Source organism: Anopheles nili, chromosome 2, assembly GCF_943737925.1.
Source record: "Anopheles nili chromosome 2, idAnoNiliSN_F5_01, whole genome shotgun sequence".
Taxonomy (NCBI): domain Eukaryota; kingdom Metazoa; phylum Arthropoda; class Insecta; order Diptera; family Culicidae; genus Anopheles; species Anopheles nili.
The window spans coordinates 38216418-38229401 of NC_071291.1; the positions used below are offsets into that span (position 1 = coordinate 38216418).

The window sequence follows — 12984 nt, forward strand, 5'->3', positions numbered from 1 at the left end:
TTTGTTTCGTTGCTTCGGTGGCGCGTCTTTCACCCACCCCCCCCCCCCAACACCTCCGCCCGCGCGTTCGTTCGAGTGCGCAGGTGTGGGAAAATGTTCGCCGGTGTAATTGGGCATCCCGGGCAACACCAACGCCCGTGCTTCCATCCATCGCGCATCGCTTTCTGCCACTTCCGCACGGCCACTTAGCCAACGTAGGTGGCCGGGAAGGGTATGAGAGCGGGAGAGTGCGGGGGGAGGGGGGGAGCAAAGGGAGAAAAATAAAACCTTTCGCAGCGAAAAGTGGTACGCCGGTGAACTCGCTTAACCTTCGCGGTCTGGTGCGCAGGAGACGCAACACTCGCCCATATCTCGCGGGATCGGGTCGCTGTAGGTAGTGGTGGTGTTGGAGGATGCGAACTCCCACACACACACACATGCATGCCCACCTAAGCAGGATGCCGCCGAAACCGCCACTCGACAATTGAAGCCCGACCGAACCGGGGGTTGGAAAAATGCTCGAAACGGTGCGAAATGTCAATCACGGGCGTCGCTTTTTTCCGACCTTGTTTCTGGGTGGGTGAGTGGGTGGGTGATGATCTTGTGGGCGTCGCCTCGCCTCGTGAACTTTCCCTCACACTTTCGCTCGAATGGAGCAGAACGCTCCGCGCGGTGTGACAATAATGGTTCATACTTTGCTTCCCAGCCGTTCCGTTTGGGAGTTCGTTTGGGGTCGCGATGATCAATGTTCTTTCCCAAAGTGGCTTCGCCGTGCCTGTGTAGAGGATCGCAGGGAGGGTTCTCGCCTGGGAGAAAAACACTGAACGGAACCTCCGAAGAATGGGCACCTTGAAGAGGTGAGTTCCTCGTGGGGTATCGGGAGAAAGTGCGGCCTGCGGCCACCACCCAATCGGTCCACCCCGCACCCCGCAGAAGCCATTATGCGGCCCGGTGAAGTGGAGCGAAAACCGTATCGCAAAAGATGCATCGTTGCATCCGTGGAACCGCGTGGAAATCGCAACCAACCTCGCGATTGCCGCGAACACAAACAGCGGCGATTTGGTGCTGGCGTCGGTGAACATGAAGCATACATGATGCACCGGAACACCCCCGGCAGGAACACACACACACACACACACGCGGGCGGGCGGCCAAACCCTGCGCGAAAACCTGCAGCACCCGGTGTGGGCCGTAAATCGTGCGCGCCCGCCAAAGAAACTCCCCGGCAAGAAGGTTCGTCGCTTTATTTATAGTGACTTGAGCAGCACCGTTCGCTGGGATGGTGGCGGAATCGCGCGCACGTATTGTTATTATTGTATTATTGATATTTCATTAGGTATTATTTATTGCGCGAGCTGGCGGCGGGCAGAAACATACATAGATATATATTTCATTTGACATTTCCGTACCGACGGGAAACGCTCGCGCGGGAGCGTTAATCCTGCCGATGTTTTCCCGTGTTCGTTGGGACGTAATCTCGTGGCCTCCATCGGTTTGCGCCCGGTTTTGTTAGGCGTGGGATGGGGGGAACACGGGAGCACAGTGCTGGGGGGACGCTGGGAAGTAAAACAGTAAAAATAAAGAACCCACCCGATGGAAAGGAGGGAAAACAACACATTCCGTTTAAGTGCTCGTTTAAGTGGCCTAATCGAATTATTGTTTCACTTTACAAGAACCGAACGGTGGAAAGGGGAGTGTTAAGGATGGGTGGGTGGGTGTTTAAGAGAAACTGCATCGCCTACCCCACCCCCCTCCCCCCCTCCCTGCCTGGTGTCGCTTTCACTCACGCGTTCTCGCTCACTCTTTCCCTACGCTGCAAGTTTTGTTTGCGTTTCTCATTTCTTCCCCAAAAGATGACCCATCATCGAGTGCATCCCTCCCACCGGATGGCTCCCAGCGTCCTCGCGTGTGTTGACACATTTCCACCGGTCTCGTCAGCAGCGGGAGGAATAATAGCCCCACGGGGAAATAAAAAAGGGGGCCAATGTTTGCGCGCGCGCGTGTGTCAATAATCACACCGACCAACCGACCGTCCGACCGACCGACGGTCCAGGAGCATAGCTCGCGTCCGATCGATGCACAAGACCGCCAGATCTCACGGGATCGATCGCTCGAGTTTTCCCTCCCCTTTTTTTTTGGGAACAGAAAGGTCTTACGGAGGGTGGTGGTGATCGTCACCACGCTCTCACCACTTGCGTCACCCTGTGTGTGCGCGCGCGCGGTGTTTGTGTGGCTGTTTGCTTGTTTGATTTTTCGGTTTTTGTTTCAAACCCCGTCAATCGCGAGCCGACGCGAGGATGCCGAGGATGGCGCGTCTTGCGGTCGCTCCATCCGTCCCCAAACGAGGCAAAAGATTTCACAGTCGCCCACACTGTGGCCTGCTGGAATGCCGCCCGTGAACGGTGATGTTTGAGAAAGAGGCATGAGACACACCACATGAAAAAAAAAATGAAGCTAAAAACAAGCTAACAGCTAGCGACTCCAATGCAAGCACGGCTCGGAGTCGGTGAAGAATTTAGCGCAAATATTTAACCGACTGTCAATCGGGCCCGCTCGATCGAGATGCGCGGGGGAGATATAATGGGCCGCGCGAACGGTGAGAAACCACTGGGAAGGAGATGTGGAGGCGCAGATCCAGATAGCCTTACACGGTGGAGAAGTCGCGACTGTACCTAGCCACATTGGTTAGGGCTTGTGTGGCTTACATTCTAGTGAACTTTTCCAAGGGATGCTTATGCTCTGTTTATTTTTTCTGCCCGCTTTTCGTTTGTTAATTATTCGCCTCGCCAGCGGACATCTCAATTTGGTCGATAAAATCGCACCCCGTACTGCTCGAAGGTGCACCCTGGAAAAAAGGGCTAGTAGGGCTGCTAGCCGCGGCTTTATCGCACCCATGCCATCGATGGGCCGCACTAAACGTTCGGTTTCCGTGGTTTGGTCCCGTTCAATGTGCCCCCGTAGCCTCCGTGGGTTGGGAAAGCGAAAATTTATAATGATAACCAGCCCGGGTGGAGGTTTGCAACCGGAAGAACTCGAACGATGGACGGTGAAAATCGAGCACGCTCGGTTCCAAAAACGCGACCGCAATGCCGTTCCGCGATAATTCGATCCATTCGAGCGAGCGGGAAATTATGGCGGGGTCGAAGGGATCATCCGCCCCGATGCGCCCTTTGGTCCGGCGGATCCGTGTCCCGGTGCTCGCGAACGTCGATTCATCGCACCGATAAAACCCCAGATGCCCAGGTGCCCAGCTGCTCGAGGCCTATCCCCGGGCTACTAGGCGCCTTGTGGGCTTATAAATTGCCCGTGCCTTGTCTTATTATGTAAATGCTTCTTTATTCAGCTCGAGCGATGGACGGTGAGCTCGGAAGGCTCGAAGAAGACACTCAGCATCCCACGATCCGTTGGCCATTGTCGAGTCGATGAAGGCGTCGAAACCAGACTCGAGCCACTCGAACGGTTGGGCTACTCGAACTAGGTTAGATTAGACGCTAACCCGCTAGGGTTTCGCCTTGTCGCCGGGGATGACACGTCGCGTGATTGCCCTGGTCACCTTTTCCGGTCGCTTTTCCCGTCCGGTACACATCCGGGGACTCGCGAGAAAGCCTCCACTCGGTTCGCTGATCGTTTGAACTTTTAATTTTGGACACAACATCCACCCGGTCGCGCGATCGAGATCGATCTGTTTCGGGATCCGTCGCTCCTGCTCGGTTGCCCAGAGCAGATTGGTTGTAGATTTTTCCCTCTGCCAGCGGGTTGTGGAAAAACACGATTTTCTCTCTAGGACTCTAGGCGTCAACTTTGACCCGGAGCACGGTTCGAACGGCACTTGGGCACATTTCCCAATGAGTTAAGCTAGCTCGAATCGTTGAATTTATGGCGCCCATTTCCGCGCAGCATCAGCAGTATGAACGGAGCTGCTGGAAAAGCGACTTCTGGAAGAAGTCAAGAAAGAAAGCAAAACAGACGCTTGTACACCCTGGTCGGGCACTCGCGTGAAGGGGTGGCTAAATCGCGCCTCGAACCGATTTGTACCGTTCTGTGGAAGGGAAAAACTCGAGGACCAGGCGTGCGGTGATCGATGGGGGAAACAATACGCGAAACAACACGCGAACAGAAGCCCCCGAGCGAGCGAAAGCTTCCTAACAAGAACAACATTATACGTATAGAATCTTAATTAATTGAACAATTTAAATAGCCCCAGCAAGAGGGCGCTACCGGGGTTTTGCACGAAAGCCGGACCAGAAACACCTCCACCACCCTTTTGGGTGGCGCGGACGGGTATTGATCGCACGGATGGGTGCGGTGGGTTCGATCGAAGGGCGGGCTTCGGCGAAAAGGGCGAACAAGCCACAGCCGGTTACGAATGGTAACGTCGTTTTAATTGAATTCGAAAACATGGCAATCGTCCTCGCCCGCCCGCAATCTCGGTCCCATTATTCATTTGTCCGCGTGAATCTCTGTTTCTTTCTTTTTTTTTTTTTTGCTTCTCTTTTTTTTCTTTTTCTTTTTGCCTTTCGATTGTAGCAGGCTATGGGACGCCCTCTTGGCGAGCATTCGTTTTGCCATTTCGACTTTCGAATGGTTCGTTAGAATCGACGATTCCACAGGGTTTGGGCCACGGGTTGAGTCCTTCCGCGCTCGCCGCGAGTGTCGTGTTGGCTATTTTGCGGAACGGACCGATTTCCGTGTTTTTCCGACTCCCCGCTTCCCTGGCGGCATGTTTTCCGTCCATCTGCCACCGTGCCGGCACGGTTAGTTCGGGGGCTCGGAACTCAATTAAAATCACGCAATTAATTAAACGAAACACCAAATAGGCAATCGGGCGGTGGAATCTGTGGCCGGGCGAGGACGACACGCGAGAAACGACCCACCGATGCACCGCCAGTCCGGGGTGTGTGCTGAATGCATTTTGCTCGTAGATCGCGTACGTGTGCATGTGCAGTCGTCGTGCCCTCGCGAAGGTGCTCGCTTTCCGGGTTCGGTTGCATTTCCAGCGGGAGTTAATTATTTTATCTGGTTTCTCATTTAACACTTTCGGTGACTTATTGGCGAGTGGTGGGCGAACGATCGTGGGGATGACATTTCGACTGGCCAAACGCGATCAACGGGCGAGTTTGCACGCTAAAATGATCGCTTGCGAAGGTGCAGAAATCGTTGCGGAAAAGCACACACTTTCGGCCTCCGAATTTGGCTCGCAAAATGGCCGAACAGGAGCTTCTTCAGTGGTCTAAAAACGCTAGACGATACCTTAAATCTCTCAGCGTACAACCTCCAACACCTTGTTGGCAATCCCGTCAGCCAACCTGTCACGCGTGTCGTGCAAAACAAGACGGAAAAGACACTCGCATTGAGGAAAACGTTTCGTCCACTTGGTCAGCTGTCAAGTCCGTTGGTTCGATTCCATCAGCGTTGCCCTGCAAGCCCTTTGTTTGTGTGGCTTAGTTGCGCATCCACCACCAGATCCTCACCAGATCCACCACCGTCCAGTGATAAATGACGTTGCCTTGCTAGTGATCAGTCTGGCAGGCTTCGTCCGGGCTTCGTCACCGATCGATCGATAGCCCTTGCAAGCGCTCGCGGTTGAGTTAAGGCAGCCCGAATGCATAAGCCAACCCTTCGCGCTCAGTTCAACCTCTTCGGTGGCGTGTTTCGAAAGGAGATTCCAACCGTGGAAAACTGTGCTTAGACCCCGTTCGTGACCTCACGCTGCTTGGTGCATCTGCCGCGGTTGCACGCAGATGCTGGTGGGATTTGCATTCCAATCCACCGTTAAGGGAGGCTCCCACCGGAAAAAAAGGGAGTTCGATTGGCTTCCGAGACCTCGAACGGTGCAACTATTTTAATTGTCCTTTCTTCGACATACCGGCGGGTGGAGGTGTTATGATTTGCATAGAACATGTCGCTGCATGCACTTCGGCGTGTGATGATTCAGTGGCCTCCTGCAGCCTAAGGAATCCCTTTTTTCCCCCCAGCGAAGGGCCTGCTTGGATGGTTCGAGAACGAGGCTCATTAAAAAGGGTGCTGGATTACGTGATTCGCTTGATTCCTCATTTGTGTGGTGTTTCTCGTGTTGCAGCTAGGAAGCACTTTTTCCGCACAATTCTATGACTCTGCTTTTACTCTCTCTCTCTCTCTCTCTCACCTTCGCTCACTCCCTAGTATTCTTTCTCTCTTTTTGTCTCACCCCTGGACCAAAATCTCAACCTCGCGGTGCTACAAGTGCGCCGTCCTCGATACGCGTGAATCCGCGTACTGGCTGCGAGCGCGTATTCGTTAGGGTCATTATCGTTTTGTTTGAGGTTGCTGCTTCGCTCGCTTGATTATCTTTTCCCGGCTTTCCCGGTTTCCCCCAGGCCGGGCGTTTCCGGCGACAGAACATCCCGGAGGAGCAAGCCTCACTGGCCAACCGCGGAACCTGTTTTCCTACCGCGTTCACGCCGGCTTGTGTATGTGTGCCGGCTTTGGGTGCCTTTCGCCGTGAGGAAACCCAAAACCATAGTCAGCCAAAGGCCCGGCAGCTAGACTAGAGCCCCACTGCTAGCTTCCGTCTCGTTCTAATAGATTTGATTATTTCGACGTAATTTACTATTAATTTTCAATTAGCTGCTCATAAGCATGCCGAGCGTCGAAAAGTTCCAATTTTCTCACTTCCTCTTCTTCGGGAGAGGCCGAGCGAGACCTTCAAATAAAAACAAAAAAGCAAAAAAGCAACCAACAACAAAAAAATCAGTCAAAAATTATTTCACCCCTCTTTGGGTTGCACGTGTGTACGTGCGTACGATCGCGCATAAGGCCAACCCAGGAAGGCGTTCACGATCGAGACGTGTGTGTTTGCGCGATCCTAAGGGTGGGTGGCCAGAGAGTGACCCGTTCCCGCGGGTGTATGTGTATGTATCGCCTTTTGGCCCACATACAACCTGCCCGGCACAATTCAAGTTCATCAATTCTGTACACTTGATTATGCTTCATTATCAGCGTTGTTTTACGGCGTGCAGCGAATTTAGGCTACCGGCAGGCTAGAGCGAACAATTAGGGCGCATCGATCGGACCCTCCGGTTCTATAGGTTATGCTCCGCTTCGTCACGATACGCGCGACCGCGAAACGGGGCCCAACGGAATGGGGTTAAATATTTCAACACGCTTCATTAGAACGCACCCCTAGATGGGGCTTCCACCCTCTGGGTGTATGTGTGCACGTGTGTGTGCTCCCGACCATCTGGAAAACTCACCCCCTATCGGCCACGACGCTCGATGGGCTTTCTATCGCGTCGAGCTGATGGGATAATTATGATGCATTCGTGGTGTCGTGCGAATGTACCGTCCTGTTGATCGTCGGGCTGGCTTCGTGGATGACTCCCCATGGGAAAGCGAGCAACCCCCCCCCAGGTGACTGCGAGGGGACGCATCGCTACAAGTTACCAATTATTTTTCAATAAAAATTGATGATAAATTTCTAGATCCATAGCGCAGATGCCTTGGTCGGTCGTCCTTCGGTCGCACCGGTCGCGTAAAAGAAAGAAAGGGAAAAGAAGGCTCGCTTCTCGATCGTACGCTGAATGCATCGTGCTTTAGCCTTTCCTAGCGACCGATCGTCAATCGACGAGAGTAGTCGTGGTGAATAGCTTTTTTTTGCCTGAGCTTACTAGTTTTTTTTTGCTTCATCTCTCCGTGTAGCTTGTCCGGTTACTTATTTATATTTTTCCACCCCCTGGACCGACCGATCGCAAGGGAGATTTATTTGCTAGGGGACTTTTTGTCCCTTCTTCGTTGCCGTTGTTGTGTTGCTTTTGTTTGCAGTCTGCCTTAACTCCCCATCATTCATCATGAGTCGTCGGGACCTCGAGCCTTGTGGAAGGGCGTAATGAATAGACGATGTTGGCACCGTACAGGGTGCCTCTTCGCGACAGCAGTTGACGTCTCATGGCTGCGCCAAAGCTTCGAGTTTTGGGAGGATACTTTTTTTTTCTTCTACGCAATCTCTCGTTTTCTTGTTGCGGCGTGAAATTTATTCCACTTTAGCATCGATTGCCACTCGTAAGGCAGGTTAGATAAAAAAAGATAGATAAAAAGGAACGAAAAAAAGTTAGCTTCGCCCCGCGATGGCTGGAATCTATTATCGAGACAAAAATGTTGCCACTTCCAGTTCATCCTTGCGCGAAGGTTTCACCAAACGGGCCTGAGCAGCGTGGCAAGGGCGGAAAAGGTTAACTTCCTTCCATCCTGCAATCCTCCCATGCCCCAACGCCACACGGGCCACATTTACGTACACCTCTCTTTGGCGGGCCATTTGCGCGGCTGTTTGCGTTTCGATTTTCCAGCTCCGGTCCTGCACCGGGGGCCTGATAATTAGACCCATCTATCTCGCAACCTGTTGCTATCCGCCACGGATGCTGCTTCGTTTCCCCTTTGGATCTTGTTGCGATCGCGGGAAATATATTTTTTTTCGCAATTTTGTAGTCCCCGCTCGAGCCGAGTGCAAAATAAGTGCAAAAGCATCACGCTCCACCATTAGCCCGTTCGCAGAGCTGACGAATGCCGATGGCCGCGGACGAGGTGGGATTGGGTTGAAACAAAAACAAAAATAAGATCCCATCGACGGGCTGGTCAGCGAAGGGCCCAGCAGCAGCTATTAATAAGTAATGATATGTTTATATTGGCCAGGAATGCCTGCGAGTGAGTTCCTTCTTCGTCCGAGCTCGTGATCGGTTAGGTCACGGGATCAATTATGATCCCGAAAAGTGCTTTTCCTCCGCGTGAAAAGCTCGCATGCTCGCAGTCTCCCGTCCGTGTCCGGTTCATAAATGGGCGATTGCGACGCCGCGATAATTCAATTAATTCTCTATTTCCAATATAATTTTTGCCTCGCGTGACGTCCGGGCGCGAGGTACGAAAGGCGAGAAAACCAGCCATCCACCGCCATCGGCACCGGCTCTATGTTTCTATTATTCTGCCGGCTCGATTGTCACCCTTTCGCAGCTCGAGTGAACCGTTTGGGAGGCTGCGAGTACGACGCAGGGCTGCCTTCCGAGGCCTACCCCGGTGTCGCAAGGCCGACCGATGTTACATTTGTCCACCGGATTGCTTACATGGCGGTGTACAACAGCAACAACCGAACCGATGTCGGAAACTGCGAGGAAACGCGCCGTGAAAAAGTCGTCCCCGGCCACGCGGAGTCGCGTCTTAATATTAATGAATGCAGCGCGCTCGCTCATATCGCTACCGTCTTATCTTTAATGTATTTATTATTATGCTACCACGCGGGCTGTTGGCGTTTGTGTGGGGCTGCTTTTTTTGTTGCTTCTTTGCTTTTTGCTCTCGCGCCTGCACAATCGAGGGCAACCATCTCACATGCGAGAAGAGACAGTGTCACGCAAGGAGAGAAAGGATCGCGTCGCACGGAGCCCGGTGGCGGATCCTTGGGGGCGCGAATAATTAAGCGTTCATTTCGCGGCTCGCGTAGCTCGGGCGAAACGGTCGAAAAACCGAAAGTAATTGCCCCCGTAGGATGCCATACGACTCGCGGTTGTAAACGGCGTACATTATGAACGTGATTAAACGGCCGTTTGGAGTGTTCGTGCTCTTTCGGTTGGGTTAAATGAACGCCTGGTAAAGCTAGCTGTGGTTGCGGTTGCGGTTCGGAATAATCGCGATCGCGACCGTGTCCACGCGAGCCCCTTTTTCGCGGGTGACGGAACCACGACCCGGGTTCGTCCCTTTAGCTGGCGGGAAAATCGTCTCGTTGCGCTGTGTTGGCGTGCCGATTACCCGATCCCAGCTGGCACATTTCTACCCTCTTTTTTACCACCCCCCTTTTCCGCACACACACACACACACCAATGTCGATCTCTTTCGCGATCGCGAGCTGTCGTTATGAGAATGCGCCATGCGCGACCAAGAGCGTCCCTTTTTTGGCGATAGTTGGCAGGCGAAAATCAAGATACGAACTCTCCTGTCGGCGGTGCAGTGCAACAGCTGCTGCTGCAGCAGTGTGATCGATGCGATCGCGCCTGCCAGAGCATAGGGGGCGAAATCGAACCCACTCGGAGCCTGGTGACAGATTTATGGATCAGAAGAAAATTGATACCGTGCGCGCGCGCGCGTGTGTGAGTGTGTGGCGTGAGAAGCGGCGTGAAAGTTATCAAACTGCTTGCGCCTTTTTCCGTGCAGTTCGTTTAAGTGACGCTCTGGTGCGATCGGATGGCGGGGCCTATTTTCCAAAATGGTGCTCGATTATCGATCGGCCCTCTGGTTGACAGTTTGCGAGCACGAGAATTCGCACGGCACATTTCGCCTCTTCGGTGTGGTCGGTAACGTGGCACAGATGCGTGCCTTGCGTGCCATCCACCACGCAGAACACACCTGCGATTCTCGCGCGTCCGATGGGCTCAAATTTCAATTCATTAAATTAATTAATTATGACGTAAAAGGGCAACTTACAACCAGGCTCGCTCGTCACCTAAACGGGGTACTCCGGCGGTTTAGTGGGCCCCGGCGTGTGATAATTATGAGCGTTGCTGCGCAGTGGAGCGTGGAGCGAGAGAATCTGGATCGGCCCATCTGGAAATGAGCCCGCAGGCTTTCCCTGGCCACCACGACGACCACGACCACGACGACGACGACTCCGACGAGCCTGATAGCGATCAGCTAGAGCTAGCAGTTTCCCGCCACATGCTTGCCCGAGGGCCCCAATCAGGCTGCTCTTGATGATGGCGGGGCCGGCTTTTGTGTTGTCAGTTTTGCGCACCGATAATCACGTTGAAGCTTGCCGCTTGAGCCTGGCCATTTGGCAGGCGGTGCGTTTACGCCGGCCGGGTCGAGTGCTGCTCGGACGGCTAAATTAAGTCGCGCCCGGTGACAGCTTGCCGTCAATTACCACCCCTTTGGCCCTGGGGGAAGTTTCGTCGCGGTGGGCTTAATTGATTGTGGAAACTGCTGCCACCGGGTGAGTGAGAAAAATGTGGTCAGTTTTCAGGCCGGTGGGAGTGAAAAACCTCCCGCTAAAAACTCGCATACGAGCGGGCTACATCAAGCCAGAAGTGACTCTTCTCGTGGGGTCTCGTTTATTGTGCAAGGTCGAAAAATGATCCCAAAAATGGACCGAGCCCTGTTTTACAGCCCGTGCGCTAGGTGTAATGGCATAATAGCGTCGATTTTCCGGTGTTTTAACCAGCCTCCCCTGGGTTGGGATGCACAGCCTCGGCTAGCGGTTGAATTCTTTCCGGTAGCCCAAGCCACCACACGAAGGGATGCAATTTCATCGACAATTCTATTGTTTCACCCAATGGCTCTGGGATAAATTAGCACGAGCGACCAGCGGCCGTGTCGGTTGCTTCGCTTTTCCTTCCCAGTGTTTGTTCAACGTGCGTCTGCTTCCGACGACGACCGACGTCGGCACGGCGTGTTTTATGACCCCGGGCCACAAACGAACCATCTTCCCGACTTCTCGACCCGGCGGGGCCTATTTGTTTCGTGTAAAATATTTACTGCCGCTATTGGATGTAATTTATGTTTCGGTACCACCCGCGGGAAGGGTGGAGAATCACGCCCGATTTCCCTTTCCACCCTTTCCAGCCTTTTCCCGGGGCTGACGATCGCGACGATCATTTGTTTGCCGTTTCGCAACTTTACAACCTCCGTTTCGAAAAGCGATCGAATCATGGGCTTTCGAACACGGGTAGGCGCTCTGTTGGGGCGGTAATTTTGGAACGCGAATGATGCGAGGACAGGGCGGAGCGGGGGAAAAGTGCACAAAGGGAGACCCGTTCGAAGGGAAGGGAAACACGATCAAAAAGCCTTCCCTCCGGGTGCATCTCTTAAGGCGGTTGTTTTGCTCGCGGTCGTGTCGTACGATGTACTATTTGTTTTTAAGCTGTGCGAATTTAGATCGAAAATGTAAATGTACGCTGCCGGGGTCGGTATTGTCGGTACAAAATGTTGCTCCCCGCACTGCCACCCACCCAATCCCTCCACCTACCATCGCTCAGCTTAACAAATCGCTGCTCGATTGTAATAAAATAGAAGAAAGAGCTAATTAGGGGAGAGGTATTATTCGAACAAGCCGTTCCGCGTGTTCGTCTGAGAAAACAGGCCCACTCGGCGGCGTCCGGCCCCCGGTAGTAGGGCGGTTTCGATGTTTCGGGCTCGAGAAACAATTCCCGGCGCGATCACGACCGAGCCTTTGAGTTTTTGCCTGCGCGCGCGGTTTCGATCGCAACAAGGGCGCAGCTGACCGCGAGATTCGCGTCGAGGACCCCCGGTTCCTTTAGCTGGTGAGGATTCGCGCCCCCTCATTGGTTGCGATGGCCGCCGGTCGCCGCGGGTGCTGGGCACGATCCACGCGATCCGCGCCTACTTCGCCCTACTTAGGGCTGCGCGCCGTTGTCGCGATCGTGTCCCGATGGGGTTGCGCTCCGGCATTGGCTAGTTTTCCGCACGCCGTGGCCGATGATTGGTTGGGAGGAGTTGTTGGGTTGCTGGGTTGGAATTCACCCTTCGGTGGCATTCCAGCTGGAGAGGAAAAGCCATGCCGACAATGCGCTCGGTTCGGGGGGTGGGTTTGCGCGTGTGAAAAAAAAAACCCTTTCGCCGGTTTCGAATTCAATCGAACGTTTGCGTTTCGGTAACGCACGGGTTGGTTGTTTTTTTTTGTTTCTCGTTTTTCAAGAGGTACTTACTCGCATTCGCCCGGCTGGTCACATTTGCCGTGTATTTGATCGCATCCCGGCTTGCAGATCGCTAAAGGTTGGTGGGCAGAGAAAAAGAAAAGAAAGGAAACAAAACAAAAACAAACATCGGTTAATCGGTTCAGCAAACGGCCACATCAAGCGCACCCCATGTCGGACAGGGCGCAACAACAAGTCGAATAAAATTCACCCCTGAGTGAAAGGGAAAAACCTCAAACGTATCTGGCACGTGAAAATGGGCACCCATCCAACGGGCACCGGAGCGATAAGAGCAGAGAAAATGAAAGTGAAGCCGAAATACACGGCTGGGTTGCGCGCG

At 53.5% G+C, this 12984-nt stretch overlaps 1 protein-coding gene across 1 annotated transcript in view; it reads right to left on the minus strand.

Moving 5' to 3' along the window:
• Nucleotides 1-12984, minus strand: part of LOC128722235 (protein serrate) — an 83623-nt gene that overhangs the window by 29864 nt on the left and 40775 nt on the right. The window contains exon 7 of the mRNA XM_053816090.1: nucleotides 12657-12717. Coding sequence (XP_053672065.1) covers nucleotides 12657-12717 — 61 coding nt within the window. The remainder of the gene's footprint in view (nucleotides 1-12656; nucleotides 12718-12984) is intronic.